The sequence below is a fragment of the Peromyscus californicus genome, unplaced genomic scaffold (genome assembly GCF_007827085.1).
Source record: "Peromyscus californicus insignis strain IS unplaced genomic scaffold, ASM782708v3 Scaffold_23__1_contigs__length_62951481, whole genome shotgun sequence".
In the NCBI taxonomy this organism is placed as follows: domain Eukaryota; kingdom Metazoa; phylum Chordata; class Mammalia; order Rodentia; family Cricetidae; genus Peromyscus; species Peromyscus californicus.
Window position 1 is genome coordinate 59,981,392 of NW_026294534.1, and position 16,000 is coordinate 59,997,391.

The window sequence follows — 16,000 nt, forward strand, 5'->3', positions numbered from 1 at the left end:
CCAGCCTCCTACCTGTTCCTCGGCCTGTCGTGGGAGGGTGGGCTGTAGAAGGCCTCCACGGCTGCGAGCAGCCTCTCGCTGGGTGGCATGGGGGGCGGCAGGCGGATGTCTTTGGGGTCCAGAGGCTTGTACTCATGGTCCTCCAGCTGTAGGAGAACACAGCTGTTGCCTGCGCCCCGAGGAGCCCTCCCTGACCACCCAGTGGAAGACAGCAGCAAGGCAGGAACCTGGAACACCAGCATGCTCCTTCCTCCCACACTAAGCTACCACCCCTGCCAGGGCCCAGCATCACCTTCACAAGGGGAGCCATTAACCCCGCTGGAAGATCGAAGTAGGGCACATTGGGGACCAGGCTGGGGTCATCATGGTTGATGTGAGGTGGGCCCTGTCGCCGCATGTGGGGAGGCTGGCCATTGAAGCCGTGGGGAGGAGGGCCAAAGTCAGGGTGCTGGGGCCCAGCCCAGGGCGGGTGCTCATTGATCCCAGGGTGTGGCATGCGGTGGCCAGGGTGGTGATGAGGGGGTCCCATCTCTGCAAAACAGAACATTGCTCCAGCTTGCTGGGGCAGTCAAGTGGGGTGAGAGGGCCAACAGAGAGGGAGGCCTGGAACTCTCACAGACACGGGTGCAGCTAAGGGACTCAAGTGAGAAGACTGAAGGACTACCACTGTACCCAGTGGCTGCAAGCTGAATTTCTATCTTCTCAACAGGAATGTGCTGAGGTCCTTCTCTGCCAGGACCGAAGCACAAGGTGGTTGCTGTGGGATGGTCTGCATGTGCTCTGATTGGTCAATAAATAAAACACTGATTGGCCAGTGGCCAGGCAGGAAGTATAGGCAGGACCAACAGAGAGGAGAATTGTGAAAACACGAAGGCAGAGAGAGACACCGCCAGACGCCACCATGACAAGCAGCATGTGAAGATGCCGGTAAGCCACGAGCCACGTGGCAAGGTATAGATTTATAGAAATGGGTTAATTTAAGATATAAGAACAGTTAGCAAGAAGCCTTCCATGGCCATACAGTTTGTAAATAGTATAAGCGTCTGTGTGTTTATTTTGTAAGTGGGCTGTCAGACTGCCGGGGCTCGGCGGGACCTGGAGAGAAAACTCTCCAGCTACATCACGGTGAGCTAGCAGCTGCCCTCAAAGTGTAACAGTAGGGCTACCAGGTCTCTGGTAGACTCCAACCCAACCGCCTGGGGTCCTCTGAAGAGAACAGGAAGGACAAATGCAGAGGGAAGCCTTCCTGAGGCTAGCCCTGAGGACCCTGGAGTAGGGTGTGGATCTCTACCACTGAGGCACACCCCTGTCTGTGGCTTCTGTGTCCAGCTCAGGCTGACACAGCAACCACAAGAGACAAGAAGACACAGGCACAGCTTCAGATAAGTGAGCAGCCAGGAAGGACGGCAAGACGAGGGAAGGAAAACGGTGCTGGAAGTACAGCCAGGCTAAGTCCGGCTGGCCTGTGTGTGGGCACAGGGTGGAGACCACCCTTGTCTGCCCATTCCACACCCATCCTATGTCTGTCACTTCCACACTACCAACAGCCAGGCAGGCCTGGGACACCCCAACAGACCTTCCTACATTGCCCCTTCACTCACCTGTGGGGAAGTCTCCTTGGGGATAGTCGAAGCGGTGAGGGTAGGGTGGCCGCTCAAAAGGGTGACGAGGGGGGAAGTCATCCTGCATGAAGCGGGGTGGGAAGCGGTTGAAGTTGTGGGGGTGTGGAGGCTGGTTGAACTGTGGGTGCTGCTGGTGGGGTGGGAAGGGCCCACGGAAGTGGGGGGGCCGCTGCATCCGGAAAGGTGGCTCACGCTGGGCACCACCCCAGGGTGGTGGCTCATGCTGATTGTTCCATGGTCCTTCAAACTGGTTATTCCAATTGGGGTCCGGCTGGTTGTTCCAGGGAGCATCTCGCTGGCCATTCCAGCCAGGGTCCCCACGCTGCTCACCCCACATGCCCTCATGGCTGTTGTTCCAGGGTGGGCAGTGGGGTGGTCCACCTTGGTGGTGTGGGTATGGGGGCTGCTCTGGTGGCTGTAAGGCAAAGCACAGACATGAACTCAAGGTGGACCAGCCCTCCATCCCACAGCTCTTACTGAGCCTGCGCTGACAAAGCCTGTCACCCACCTCCCTCAAAGGTTCCCATGCACACCCAGCAGGCTCAAGCCCACACTGGAACATGGGGACTGTCTACAGGGAGTGTGCCATCTCTTGTCAAGTAAACCTGAAGCTGAGGGGTGTGAGGCTCAGATCTGAGACCTATAGTTCTCAGCCCACAGCCACATCCCTGGCACCCTAAGTGTCCTCTGCAGTCAGTCACCAGGACAGGCCCTGTTGAGGGGAACGTCTGCTGTACCAGACGCTCCAGCCAATCTCACCTAGCAAATTATAGGGCAGTTCTGGTCATACACCATGTGACCTCTGCCCTGGTCTAGAAGCTTCCCACCCTGAGCCACCCCGAGTCCTGGCACTGCAGCCAGCATCTACAGCCTCCGGGGGAGGCTAGCTCACCACTTCTGATCTTCCCTGCATCCCTCCTGACAGACCTGAAAGCTGCACTAGTAAGGACAGGCCAAGGAGTGGCCCAATCAATTATACTATGGGGACAGGGGTCTGCTCAGGTTCCCTTGTCCCTGAGCCATTATGGCTGCCCCCTGCCCCACAGGACCCTACTAGGTGTGAACACAGCAGGTCTTTTACTTACACACACACACACACACACACACACACACACACACACACACACACGCCCCAACAGATAAGAAAGTACCTGCTGTTGACCCCAAGGAGCAACAGGATGAGGCTGATCAAACCAAGGGGGCTTGTTTGGTGGGATCTGCTCATGGGGGCCAGGACCCCGAGGGCCAGCAGCTGCAGGATCCTGGACACCTGCCGAGGCATCGTAATCCGAAGAGCCAGGAATCTGGATGGGAGGCTTGTTGTCATCTAAACACAGTTGACAGTGAGAGGTAGCCAATCAGTAGGAGGAGAGGCTCCAGGACCCCCAACCCAGCCCAAGAGCAGGGCTGAAAGCCACCGCTGCCAAGGTAACCACCACCATCCTCTAGGAATACAAGACTGGACATTTTATTTTCAATGCTCATGATATGTCCCTGTCTTGTCTACAATTCACAAAAGTATGGAGTCATTTTTTTTTAATGAACTCATCTGTGTGTTTGCAGGCATGCACATGGTGCATGTGTGGTAGTGAGAGTTGGGTCAACTCTTGGCAACAGGCTCTCTCCTGCCGCTCTGTGGATCCTAGGGATCAAACTGAGGTCACCAGACCCCTGCAAGTGCTTCTACCCACTGAGCCATCTTGCTGGCCTCCACCTCAGTTTTAGAGACAGGGTGTCTCACTCAATCTGGAGCTCAGTGACCGAGTGAGGCTGGGTGGCCAGCAAGCTCCAGGGATCTGGCGATCTCTGCCTTCCTAGCACTCAGCTGACATACACTACTATAAGCCCCGCCCCCTCTCCTCTCTCTCTGGGTTTTCGAGACAGGGTTTCTCTGTGTAACAGCCCTGTCTGTTCTGGAACTCACTCTGTAGACCAGGCTGGCCTCAAACTCACAGAGATCCGCCTGCCTCTGAGTGCTGGGATTAAAGGTGTGTGCCACCACTGCCCAGACTGCACCTGACGTTTTAAACGAGGTCTTCAAGCTTGCATGGCAAGCAGTTGCTAGTCTAAAACTTGAGCTGGGCGGTAGTGGCGCACACATTTATTCCCAGCACTTGGGAGGCAGAGCCAGGCGGATCTCTGTGAGCTCAAGGCCAGCCTGGGCTACCAAGTGAGTTCCAGGAAAGGCGCAAAGCTACACAGAGAAACCCTGTCTCGAAAAACCAAAAAAAAAAAAACAAAAAACCAAAAAACAAACAAACAAACAAACTTGAAACCCTCTCTTCCTGGGTGCTCAGACCTTACCCAGGTTTCTTCAGAAGTGGTTCTTACACACATACACACGTACACTACAAACATGAGATACGGACATGTTAAGGCACTAGCCTACCTTCTCCTTTTTATTCTGGGGATCATGCAGAGCCGACACTGCTATGAGTGTCTGCCTAGCCTGGGCACATAAGCAGATCACTCTTGGCCCAGCAGTGGGTGGTCTGTGGAGCAGATGTCTAGGGGAACAGTGCTTTCTGAATCTCAGGGCATTCAGTTTTAAGAGGTGGAGGGAACCTCATACCTGGCTGGGTAGTTGGTGGGATAGTGGGTGCTGGGGCTGGGGCTGGGGGCGGTGCTGGTGGTGGGGGTGTGGCCTTCACTTCTGCTTCCATCTGAGGCAGCTGAATTTGTGTCTGTGGCTGTGGCTGCTGCTGCTGCTGCTGCTGTTGTTGCTGCTGCTGGGCCAGGCTGCTGACAAATTCCTCATGCTGTGTCTTGAGGCTCTGGATCTGCTGCTGGAAAGCCAGCTGCACAGGCTGCACCACTGAGGAATACTCATTGATGAGAGTGGCCTGACGGAGAGAACACCACCATTCAGAGTACCAGCCTGGGGCCCAATAGCTAAAGGGTGTGTGAGATGTAGCCACAGACTCAGTGATGAAAACATCTACAGTGGGCAGTTTGAGACTTGGAGGTGATGGGTGGCGCTTACCTGGTACTGGCCAAGTCCCAGGGCGGGGCTCTGCAGCTGCTGAATGATGGAATCATCAAAGTAGCCATTCTTCTCCCAGAGCTGCAGGAGCTGATGCAGAGGGAGACTCGTGAGGCAGAGGCCACGGCACTCAGCCCCAGCCACTCACCAGTCACTCACCCGCCCACCCAGCCCCAGCAGCCCCATACCCGGGCAATCTTCTGCTGCTTGTCCTCCTCCACAGCCAGGAAGCTGGTGCAGTAGATAGGCACCACCACCTTCTGCAGGGCAGCCAGCAGCTCCCGGGCCTGCTTGCGCTGGCTGTGAGGGAGAGACCTTCCGCGCGTCAGGGCCCTGGGGCGGGACCCGGCCACGCACCCGTTACCATGCGGCTGCAGCCACAGCACCCTCTCCTCAGGAAATGGCCCCCCCAACCAGGCAGGACTACCTATAGTGTAGGTGCCTTGTCTTGGGAGACAGGTGGAGTGAATATGTGCACCCCAGAGCTATTCAGAGCAAGGCCTTCACTATAAGAAGGGCCCACCAGAGGGCTTGCATGTGTGTAAAGTGTGAAATGGGGCTGTTGTAGTCAGGACCTGGTCACCACTGTGCACAAGCAGATTCAACAACCTGCTCAGCAGGGATTCCTCAGCCCCATTGGGCCACTGAGGAGGCTTCTTGGAGCCTAACCTTACCCATGAGGGTTATGGTCAGCCCTGGACACAGCATTTGCCTGCCATGGGCAAGGCCCTGGGTTTCGTGCCCAGTGCCACTGAGGAGGGACAAAGAGGAAGAAACAGTCCAAGTAGGCCCCTCCAGCTGTGCAGCATGGTGGATCCAGGCCTCTGGTGTGACAGTGGCTCAGCAAGATGGCCCACATGCCAACCCAGGAAAGGTACACACAGAGGCTAGCAGCTTCAGCTCCCACAGCTGAGGTCAAAGGGCAGCAATGGCTGGCCAGGAGCTGGGTAACATAAGGCAGCGCAGGCCAGAGCTTTATGTGAGCCCAGGTGAAGAGTATAGCAGGGAGTGGGAAGGAGGCCATCCGAGCAGAGACTCTATCCTCAGAGGCAGTAGCAAGCCACTGAGAGAGAGAAGGGTACAATGCAAGAGGGCACAGGTGGCAGAGCCACTGTCACTTCCCAGCAGGACAGATATGGAGACGAGGCAGGAAGGGGTTGTGTAGAGATGGGGAGAGTGGAGAGGGGGAAGGAGGGAGAGAAAGAGCAGGTCAGCTTCTCCTGCTGTCAGGAGAGCCATGCACACTTATCAGGTGTCCTGGCTGTCATGGCCATGCTGAAAGGCAGGGGCAGTCAGCCTAGCTGACTGTCAGCATGTATCACTATTGTGGAACTCCTGCACCTGCCTCTGGCCAGAGTTCTGGGTTCTGGTTTCCTCCATCAACTTCACCCGGTGACCATGCAGAGACACACCTACCAGGCCCTAGGAGGCTGGAGCCATAGTGCAAAGGAGAAGTCTGATAGGCAGAGTCAGCAAAAGGAGCCCCCAGGACACATCAGAGCAGAGGGAGGGTCCCCACAGTGCAGCAGCCAGGTGTCCGGCTGTGCCCAACAGTGGTAGGAGGGAGGACAGCAGACTGAAGCAGACACATGATGCTGCAGAGGCAGAGGAGGCAGGAAAACCCAAGGCCTGCCTTGTGGAGGTGCCAGCCGCTGTCCTGGGAGGGCAGGCAGTGGTCCAGTGTGTGGGTGTGCAGGGGGTGGTCTGGTGAGTTGGGAGACCCTTACAGGTGTGGGCGATGGCCCGAGTGATCGCGTACTCACCAGTGATGCAGCACATCATTGATCAGATAGATGAGGTGCAGCCGCAGCTCGAAGTGTGCTCCGTCGGCAGTGATGCGGTTGCGTAGGTGGCCTGCCATCAGCTCGCAGTGTGGTGGGGACTTGGCATTGCTGAACATCCAGTTCTTCCCAGCCTGAGAGTCAGGCCAGGGTGAGTGGGTGGTCGGTCAGGTAGGTGACGACATCCCCACCCCACACTGAGCCTCACCGAGATGGCATCCTTAGTGCAGGTGTCAATGATGGGCTGTAGCAGGTTGTCAAACTCGCTCATGTCCAGCTGTGTCTCTTCCAGCAGCTTCTGCATCTGCTGCTCCACTGCATGTGCCACAGCTGCAGTCACTTGCTCCTGGGAAGGCCACAAGGGACAGGTGGTGTGAGCAGACACACTGACATCTGTCTTTAGCATATGCCAAATCCTGTGACAGTCCACCACCACAGCAGATGATCAGGCAGGGGACAGAGCTGGCCTCAGACAACAGGAAAAGGTGAAGTCGGGGAGGCAGGATGCTTGAGAACCAACTAAGCAGAGCAAGGCAGGAGTGAGGGTCAACATATGTGGTAGGTCCTGTGCTCCTAGCCCTCGGGAGGCTGAGGCAGGAAGACTGTGATTACAGGACAGCATGAAGAGCTGCTGTCTCAAAATCAAAGCAAAGCAAACCCAAACCAACAAACACATGGTAAGTACACCAAGCCAGTTAAGACTCAGAGGCCTCTTTTGGTGCCCAATACCTCACTGTCCAGTCTGTGACTGGTGGCAAACACCCATGCATGTTGTATGACAGAGGCAGCAAGGAAACACCAAGTGGGGCTGGTACTCAGGTCCTTAGGTCACTCCTTTCATTTCTGGTTCTCATCCCTATAGAATTTGGCAACAGGACCAGCCTAACAGATGGGGCCAATAGGGTCCCTCCCCACTCACTGAGTCTGGAAGGCACCAACCAAGCCACCACATGGTGCATCCACAACGGGCACAAGTCCACCCAACACCTGTAAATGACCGGCAGTCCTACTGGAAGGTGACCCCATGGTCACTGGCCCAAGCAACATCTGTACCTGGCGCAGGGCCAGCAGGTGCTGCTCCTGCTGCTGGAGACTCCACTGGCTCTGCTGGATGAGCTCGTCCATTGATGGGGTGCCCTGGGCCGGAGTGAGGGGTGTGGTGGGAGCCAGCGGAGGTTGTGGCAGAGGGGGCATGGCTGAGGTTGGCTCCAGCTCTGGGGCCTGCTGCTTGCAGATGACTAGGAAAGAGATGGGTCCTGTGAGCCTAGGGCCAGTCCCAGGTTCCCTAAGATGCATCAGGTTTTATAGTGGGTAGCCATTCCAGCTTTGGTCTGGAAGTTCCAACCCCCACTGAGGCTTCAGTAACTATCACGCCTACAAGGCAGGGCCAAGGGAGGGCCCTGAAGACCCAAGATCGGTATGCGCCACTCTCTCTTCCTGCTTGGACCCCGGACGCTAGAGGTGGACTGAGGAGAGTTCTCCAGAGAACACTGCCGGACTGCGCTGCATCTTTCCCAGAACCCTCAACCTACCTATCCCTTCATTTGTAAGTTATGCCATTAAATAAATCTCCTTTTAACTACGTGGAGTGGCCTTAATAATTTCACCAACAAGGTTTGGCCTCTATAGAGAGAGGGCCTGATGGAAGGACGTTAGGTCCACTCTCCACCTCATAGGGCCAACCTGCCCGTGCTTTCCTCTGCTGTGCCTGGCCTCGCTGGAGACCACCAGGGCTGCCTTTTCACCACTCCTCACCACACAGGCTGAACCTGCCCATCTTCCTCCCTTCTTCCCCAGGTCGGAGCTACTATGGACTGCAGGCCATGGCTGTTGCTGGAGATGTGACACCTGTCCCATGCGACTGGTCCCTAATCTCCCCTTCACTCGAGACACATTCTGGAGCCCTGGCCAACACACACAGGGTTGGAGTGCCCCCAAAACCTGCCCCACCTCCTGTAGTGATCCTCCCAATCTGTAGCCCTTGGACTAGCATCCAGGATCCATGCATGTAGCTTGAACCACCAGAAACACACTGGTCTGACAATAAGTGCCTGGGGCTGGCATGTGCCCCAATGCTGGCCAGATGAGGTATCAGTGTGTCTGGAGAAAAAGGTCCCTGCGTGCAGACAGGACTTCAACAAGATGGCCTGCCCACCCTCTACTTTTGGGCCCTGCCTGGTTCCAACAACATAGTCACACTCTTTGGGAGCCTCTGAGGCTCACCCAAAGGAAATGGCCTTTGGATAAAAACAAAGAAAGTAGGGGAAGAGGGCAGGTGTCATTTGGCCTTAGTGGCACCCTACAAGTCGGCTTGGCTTAAGCTGTAAATCCTACACTCCTTTGGGGAGGAAACTCCACTTTGGAGGAGCCATCGATGGCCTGGGCCTTCACTCATGGCACCACTGGGCCGCCTTTCACAGGTTCACCGTACCCGCCTCCCAGCCCAAGGCTGGGCTTTGCTCCTTCACTCCAGTACAGCGGTCCATCCAGATGAGGGTGTTTGTATCCCTCACACAAATCAACAACAGTGTCAGCCACAGCTCTGCCTCGGCCTGCACCATACCCAGTAAGCAGAGTGGCCCCTCTGCACATAGCAGACAGAAGCCTGTGGAGCAGCCTCACCTCAAGTAACAATTTACGGGATAGGCAATACCCCACAGCTTACATTTTTATTGCACTTTACAAACACAAGGCCATGGTGGTTAAAGTTTTAAGAAACAGCTGAACCCCAGTCCTTTACCACAGAGCTTGCAAACTGTCTTTCTAGACCAGTCAAAGGTTTAGTGATGAAATAAATAAAGCTGGCCCGCTGCCCTTTTTGAGCCTAACTTCCAGGTGACGCTCATAGCTCCTCAGCAAGTAGGTCCTCTCTATTCCTATCTCCCTTGTGACCAAACCCAAACCCTCTTCTGGACTTCCACCATCCATCACCCTCAGCCTAGCGCCCACCCCCCGCCCAGCCCTCTCTCCAGTTTGTTCCTGGCTGTCCCTGTCATGTTCAGTAGATCCTACTATGGTATGGCTCTTGGAATCTCCTCCTGTCCCCTGCCCCCAATCTACCATGGCTTCCATGCACTTTCCTTTCCCTGCTACAGCTTTAAGTCTATGGCCCCAACAAGTGACTGTCTGGGGGGGAAGGGTGGGCACAGACTTCCTGTGTAGCTCCCAGGCACTGTCAAAACTTCCTCCCACTTTGTCTTTCTTCACCCATCCCCAAGGGGGTCTGCCTTTGGCCCCACCTGCCTCCATCCATGCTCATGACCACCTTCATAAAGGGTGACCATCAATCACCTCCCTCCCCAACTCTAGCCTGTTGTGCTGGAACCCTCTAAGGGTTCTCTGCTGCCTTTGGATGGTTATGAACTTGGAGCTCTGGGGGCTAAGGAATGACCAGACACCCTGCTGGTGACATCAAACAGCTGACCTCTACCAAGACTAAACAGGAAACAAAACCTTATGACCGACAAGACTCCAGCACCTACCGTGGTATATCAAAACTCTCCACATCAAACCCTTCCTCAGTTCACACTTGTGGCCACTGGTGGCTCCTCTCTGAATATATAGCTTCTTCAAGTCCCTGTGCTCCATGGGCTCAAGTCTGTCTGTCCTACAAGCTTTCTACCAATCATCTACAACACATTGCTAGAGCACAACAAAGACTATTTGGCATCAGAGGACTGTGGCTCGGCAGCTGTCAGCTTTGAATACCCATGGCTTTGCAAGGGCAGGCACTCATTTCAACAGCTTATTCAGAGGCTAGAGAGCTACTCTGGATATGACAGATGTTGAGTCCTACCCTCAGGACCCACACCATCTGTTGACATGTTACCATTCAAAGCTTGGGTATGCTGGCTTCACTTGTAATCCCACCACCTGAAAAGCTGATATAGGAAGTTTGGTTTGAGTTGGAAGCCAGTCTGAGTAACAGGCTGGCAGACCAACTTGGGCTACAGTGTGAGACCCTCAAAGGCCAGCTGTGCTTTCTACTTTCTTCTTTCATTTTTTTGAGACAAGGTCTGTGCAGCACTGCCTATAATGGAACTTGATCTGTAGACCAGGCTGGCCTCAAACTCAGAGATCCACCTGCCTCTGCCTTCTCAATGCTGGAATTAAAGGGCTGACCCAGACCCACCACACCTGGCTCTAAAATTCTTATTTATTATTATTATTATTATTATTATTATTATTATTGGTTTTTTGAGACAGGGTTTCTCTGTGTAGCTTTGCGCCTTTCCTGGATCTCGCTCTGTAGACCAGGCTGGCCTCAAACTCACAAAGATCCACCTGCCTCTGCCTCCCGAGTGCTGGGATTAAAGGCGTGCGCCACCACCGCCCGGCTTTATTATTTTTTTTATCATGTTTTTCTTGATGCTCACCTAGTTGGGTATTTAAGATACAGTTAGGCCAGGCGGGGTGGTGCATGTCTTTAATCCCAGCACTTGGATGGCAGAAGCAGGCAGATCGGAGTTTGAGGCTATCCTGGTCTACAAAGCTAGCTCCAGGATAGTCAGGGCTACACAGAGAAACTCTATGTAGAAAACCATTTAAAAAATAAAATAAAATAAGGAAAAAAAAGTTGCAAAAACTAAAGGGAAAACTTTTTGACCTATGCATCTGAAATGCACAGAAACCTCTGGCCTCAGCCTGAAGGATGAGCTACACAGTTCCTGCCCCAGGTACAAGCCTCTGCTTCCCGCCTTCCTGCATACTCGTCATCCCCCTGCAAAGAAATCCAGAAACTCCCGACCCGGCGCCCGGGAAGTGAATCTGTAACACTTCTATGACTCTACATGACACATGTATTCAACAGTCTATCTTGATGCAGGGCCCCGGGAACAACAGAAAGAACAGCGGAGACACAACCGCTCAGCTCTGCAGAGGAAACATGCGACCCCCAAATAAAGAGGCTGCGGCGGGGCCCGGACTGAACTCTGAGGCGGCCGAGGGCCGGGGGGACTCACGCTGCTGCTGCTCCAGAGCCAGCTTGCACTTGTAGTAACTGTAGAACTCGCCTCCGAACAGAAACGAGAATTTCGGGTTGTCCTTCTGCTTCTCCATCGTCATTTTCTCGAACTCGGGCCCGTTGCGAGCCACGAACTGAGCGAGCTTATCGATGACATTTCGAAGCTCCTGGTCTGCAGGACGGAGGAAAAGACGTCAATGGAGGCAGCCCGAACCCGGAGACCGGGCCGGGGTCCTCTGGGGCGGGCCGCGGCAAGGCGGCGGTGTACGGGTCCTGAATGGGGCCAAGCGCGCGCGCTGGAATGCGGGGACCCACGGGAGAGGCCGCGGGAGGAGCGGCGAGGCCGCAGCGCGCTTCGTCTCCGATCCGGGAACTCGGAGAGGCACGGCCGGCCAGCGGGGGCAAGCGGGGAGAACCTAACGACCTCCGCTCAAGGATGGGCCTCACCGTCTGGCGGCAGCGGCATCTCCATGGCTGCAGCCGCTGGGAACGTCCTCCGGCGCCTCACGATGGCCCACCAGCACCGGCCGCAGAAGCCGGCCGGAAGTGTCGCAAAGGGAGACGTTTACGACGGCCTCGCGGGGCGCTTCTGCGCGCCATTTACGGCCGTCGCTGGGAAACCCCGGAAGTGAGGACTGGAGGAGGGCGGGAAGAGGCTGCGTGAGGAATCACGCGCGGCGGGGCTAGCGAGGCGCATGCGTGGGAGCTTCTTGGCGCACGCGCCGGACGCGCCGCTAGTCCGCGACGCGGTAGTGTGGAGCGGCGCCGGCTTGAGTTTGGGCTTCTGTGTCCTTGCGAGAGCGTCGGGGCGGTCCTGGGCCTCCGCGTCCTTCACAGCCTCCTGCACCGTCCAGGCTTGGCTAATCAATCACAGGATCCCGGCTCGGGTGCTTCCGTTCCGATCTGCGCCTTTTGGGTAAGAATTTTGAACATGGGGCGCCCGGCTTCCCAACATCGGCCTCAGACAGAAATGGAGCAACGACGTGTCTTCTGAAGCGACGATGGAGACTCGTGCAGACCTAGGGAAGAACTGAAAGCAGTCGTCGACAGGCAGCCCCTTGTTTACGTATTTTATTATTTACGTCTGCTTTTTGGAGATTGGGTCTCAGGAAGTTCAGGCTGACCTCTAACTCCCCGTATTGTTGGGGGTGAGCTTACACTCCCGATGCGTCTGTCGGCGCTGGAGTGCTGCGATGACAGGCGTGCGCCGGGGTTATGGGGTGTTAAAATTGGAAGCCAGGAATGCGTGCATACTAGGCAAACACGGAGCTATACTATCGGCTTTTTAAAAGAAAAAAAATGTATCTTAGTTTGCCAGCCATAGTGGCACACGCCTTTAATTCCAGCATTTAGGAAACAGAGGCAGGCAGGCAGTTTGAGGCAAGCCTGGTCTACATTGGGAGTTCCAGGACAGCCAGGACTATACAAAGAAACCCTGTCTCGAAAAACAAAAACAGATTTATTTTAACCATGTGTATGTGTCTGGTGGGTTTGTGTAGGTGACTTCAGTGCCCTCGGGGGTTGAAAGAGTGCACAGAATCTCTTGGAGCTGTGTGCTGACATCTCTGGCAGTGTCTTCGGGTCTGTTATGCCAGGATCTCTGACGTCTCCTAATTCTCTTGCCTCTGTTGGACACCTCCTTACCTGCTGGAAGTGCCACACCAAGATGAGTTTGTGAGGAATCCTGACAGTCTTGAGATTCCCTGTGCCCCTCCAGGAAATCCTATCTTGTCTTCTGTGAAAACCCTTTATGATGTCCTGATCTTGGAGCTGCAGAGATCGCTCAGTGATGATATGCTTGGCTTTGGAGAAAGATAATCTGAGCTCAGGTCCAAGAACTCATGTAAAAGCCAGACAACAGGGGCTGGAGAGATGGCTCATTGGTTAAGAGCACTGATTGCTCTTCCAGAGGACCTGGGCTTAATTCCCAGCATCCACATGGCACCTTTACAATTCTTTGTAACTCCAGAATCCAACACTCTCACATAGACATACATACAGGGGAAACACGAATAAAATAATAGTAGTAATAATAATAATAGCCAGACAATAGCACAGGCCTGTAATCCACAAAGGACATTATAGTCTTGTCTAGACTGTTTGTGTGGCTCACAGCAAACCAAAGTCTACATCTCACCAGAGATGGTTCCAGAAGGTTCTTGCTCACAGTATGAGATCTCCCTGCAGAACTCAGTGACTTCTTCCCTGACAAAGCTCGGGCCTTACTGTCTTGATTCTTCCAGCACCTAGGCTGCCCTAACCCCATCCTGTTTTCCTGACCTGCAAGGCAGCTGGTGGGTCAGGGACAGTGACCCTGTCTGATCTCCTAGGTCACACTCCTGCTCAAGCCTGTGTCTACCCAGCCTTCTGCTCAGACCAGGGGTCTAACTTACTGGTAAAACCAACTCCCCCACATTCCCTTCAGCTGCCCCTGAGCTTTCCTGTTCCAGTTTACTCAGCCTTATTATCTCCCTAACAGTGGATGAGATATGGAATGCTAAACACCACTTTCCTTGTTAACCTCAGTCCCCTCCTGAGGAGGGACACTCAGGTATCCTGGTTTAAAGCAATGGAAGTGAGGGAGGGGTTCTGGAGATATGGTTCAGCCATTAAGAACACCTGCTGCTCTCCTAGAAGATCCTGGTTTGATTTCCAGCACCCACATTGAACTGTAACTCCAGTTCCAGAGCATCTGATGTCCTCTTCTGCCCTCCTTGGGCACAGGACACACATGGTGTACATACAAACACAGAGGCAGAACACAAAATTAAAAAGCAATAGGAGCCGGGTGGTAGTGTGCTGCCTTTAATCCCAGCACTCATGAGTCAGAAGCAGGCGGATCTCCCTGAGTTCGAGGCCAGCCTGGTCTACAAAGCAAGTTCCAGAACAGTCTGGGCTGTTACACAGATACCTTATCTGGGGCTCGGGGAGCAATAGGAGAGCTGAGCTGTGGTGGTGCATGCCTTTAATCCCAGCAGAGGCTGGTGGATCTCTGAGTTGGAGGCCAGAGCGAGTTCCAGAACAGCTAGATACAGAGAAACCCTGCCTTGAACAATCAAGGGCAGAGGGGAAAAAGCAAAGGGAGGGCCAGTGGAACATCAGAAAGGGAAAATGTCTGTGGGGGAAAGTGCACCTCCCTGGCCCATGTGTGGAGGTGAGGGGACAGCTGAACCATGATTGGTTCTTAACTGCCATTTCAGTGTCCCCAGGAATTGAACTCGGGTCATTGGGTTTGACAAGTGTCTTTACCAACTGAGCCATCTCACCAGCCTGCTCCACATACCCACTCGCACCCCTGCATAGGGCCTCTGCTTCCCCAGGGCTGGGGTTAAAGGCATGCACCACCACACCTGGCCCTCTGCTTAGTATTTCCCAACCCATTGTCCCTCACCACCTCCCTAATAATTCTGGACAGCTAGATTCTGCCAAGGGAGGCCTGCCTCTCTCCTTGCAACTCAACTGGGCTTTGCCCTTCTCAGTCAATGACCCTGCCTCCTAATGAACCTCTCTGGGAACCTGAATGAATCCCCATTCACCGAGGCCGAGACCAAAACTTTGCAACCCATCTGGTCTTACTGTGGCAGCCCTGACTTCTCACAGAATACTCCAAAATATGGGGGAAACCTAAACGGCCAGGCATCACAGGCGTCTGTGCTTCCCTAGCAGGTGTGAAGCCCAGGGTCCTGTCCCTGGTATTTCATCAGACAGCCACATAATTGTCCTAAAACCATAGGGTGTGGTTTCAGTTCAATGCCCAATGCACAGGAATCAGTCAAGAGTTCAAGGCCAACTACATAATGAGGTCCAAGCTAGCCTAAGCTTCATGAGACCTGTCTTAACAAAAGATGGTCCAATTGGTAAAAGTACTTTGTCACCAAGCCTCGTGACCTAAGTTTGATCCCTAAAACCCACGGTGGAAGAGCTGACCCCAAGTAGCCCCCCGACCTCCACATGTGAACATGGCATGTACACTCCCCACATACACTAAATAAATAAATGGATAAAAAATGAGAAGGGCTGAGGGGCTAAGAGTGCTGTGTGTGAGGACCAGAGTTTGATTTCACCCACAACCTCATCAAGTCCAGGAGTGGCCATGCCCATGTGACTCTTTCCTCTGTGCCAGAGTCAGGCAGGAGGATGTTGGGCTCACTGGCCACCAGCCTTGTTCCAGGTTCAGTGAGAATAATGTGGAGAGCGAGACAGTAGTGCACATGACATTTCCTGGCCTCTTCATGTGACTGTGGGTGCAGTACACACGGAAGTTATCACAAAGCCCAATGGAGCAACAACTAGCCCCACCCCTATTCTCCAGACATCCACTCGTGGGCGCCTCTGAGGGAATATAGTTCATCTGCTGGATGAGTGAGCACACTTATCCCTGTCCAGCAAGCCTTGAGGCTCACTTGTTCCCTGTGGGTATTACTTTGTTGACAATCCAGCAGAGATTGTATTCACTGTTAACAAGATGTGAATCTAATCCATTATTGCCCTGGGACCTGCTGTAAAGAAGAGACAGAGAATTACCCAGAGTTCAGAGCTAGCCTGCACACTATGAGATCCTATCTTGAATGAATGGATGTAGTAGTCTGGTAGCCGTGAGCTCCTGTAAAATTATTGCCAGTCGTCCACCTGGTACAATCTAGAATGACCT

General features: G+C 54.2%; 1 protein-coding gene across 2 annotated transcripts in view; it reads right to left on the minus strand.

Moving 5' to 3' along the window:
* Window positions 1-11,927, minus strand: part of Cherp (calcium homeostasis endoplasmic reticulum protein) — a 14,294-nt gene extending 2,367 nt beyond the window's left edge. Inside the window, exons 1-12 of one of the 2 annotated variants that reach the window (XM_052752474.1) lie at window positions 11,797-11,927; window positions 11,348-11,521; window positions 7,440-7,624; window positions 6,595-6,732; window positions 6,369-6,520; window positions 4,794-4,905; window positions 4,606-4,695; window positions 4,195-4,465; window positions 2,774-2,949; window positions 1,602-2,037; window positions 293-531; window positions 13-146 (exon numbers count right to left, since the gene is read on the minus strand). In XM_052752474.1, coding sequence (XP_052608434.1) covers window positions 13-146; window positions 293-531; window positions 1,602-2,037; window positions 2,774-2,949; window positions 4,195-4,465; window positions 4,606-4,695; window positions 4,794-4,905; window positions 6,369-6,520; window positions 6,595-6,732; window positions 7,440-7,624; window positions 11,348-11,521; window positions 11,797-11,821 — 2,132 coding nt within the window. In that variant the 5' untranslated portion in view covers window positions 11,822-11,927. Of the gene's footprint in view, window positions 1-12; window positions 147-292; window positions 532-1,601; window positions 2,038-2,773; window positions 2,950-4,194; window positions 4,466-4,605; window positions 4,696-4,793; window positions 4,939-6,368; window positions 6,521-6,594; window positions 6,733-7,439; window positions 7,625-11,347; window positions 11,522-11,796 lie in introns of both variants that reach the window. The other variant, XM_052752473.1, reaches the window with a different exon arrangement.
* Between the last annotated feature and the right edge of the window lie 4,073 nt (window positions 11,928-16,000).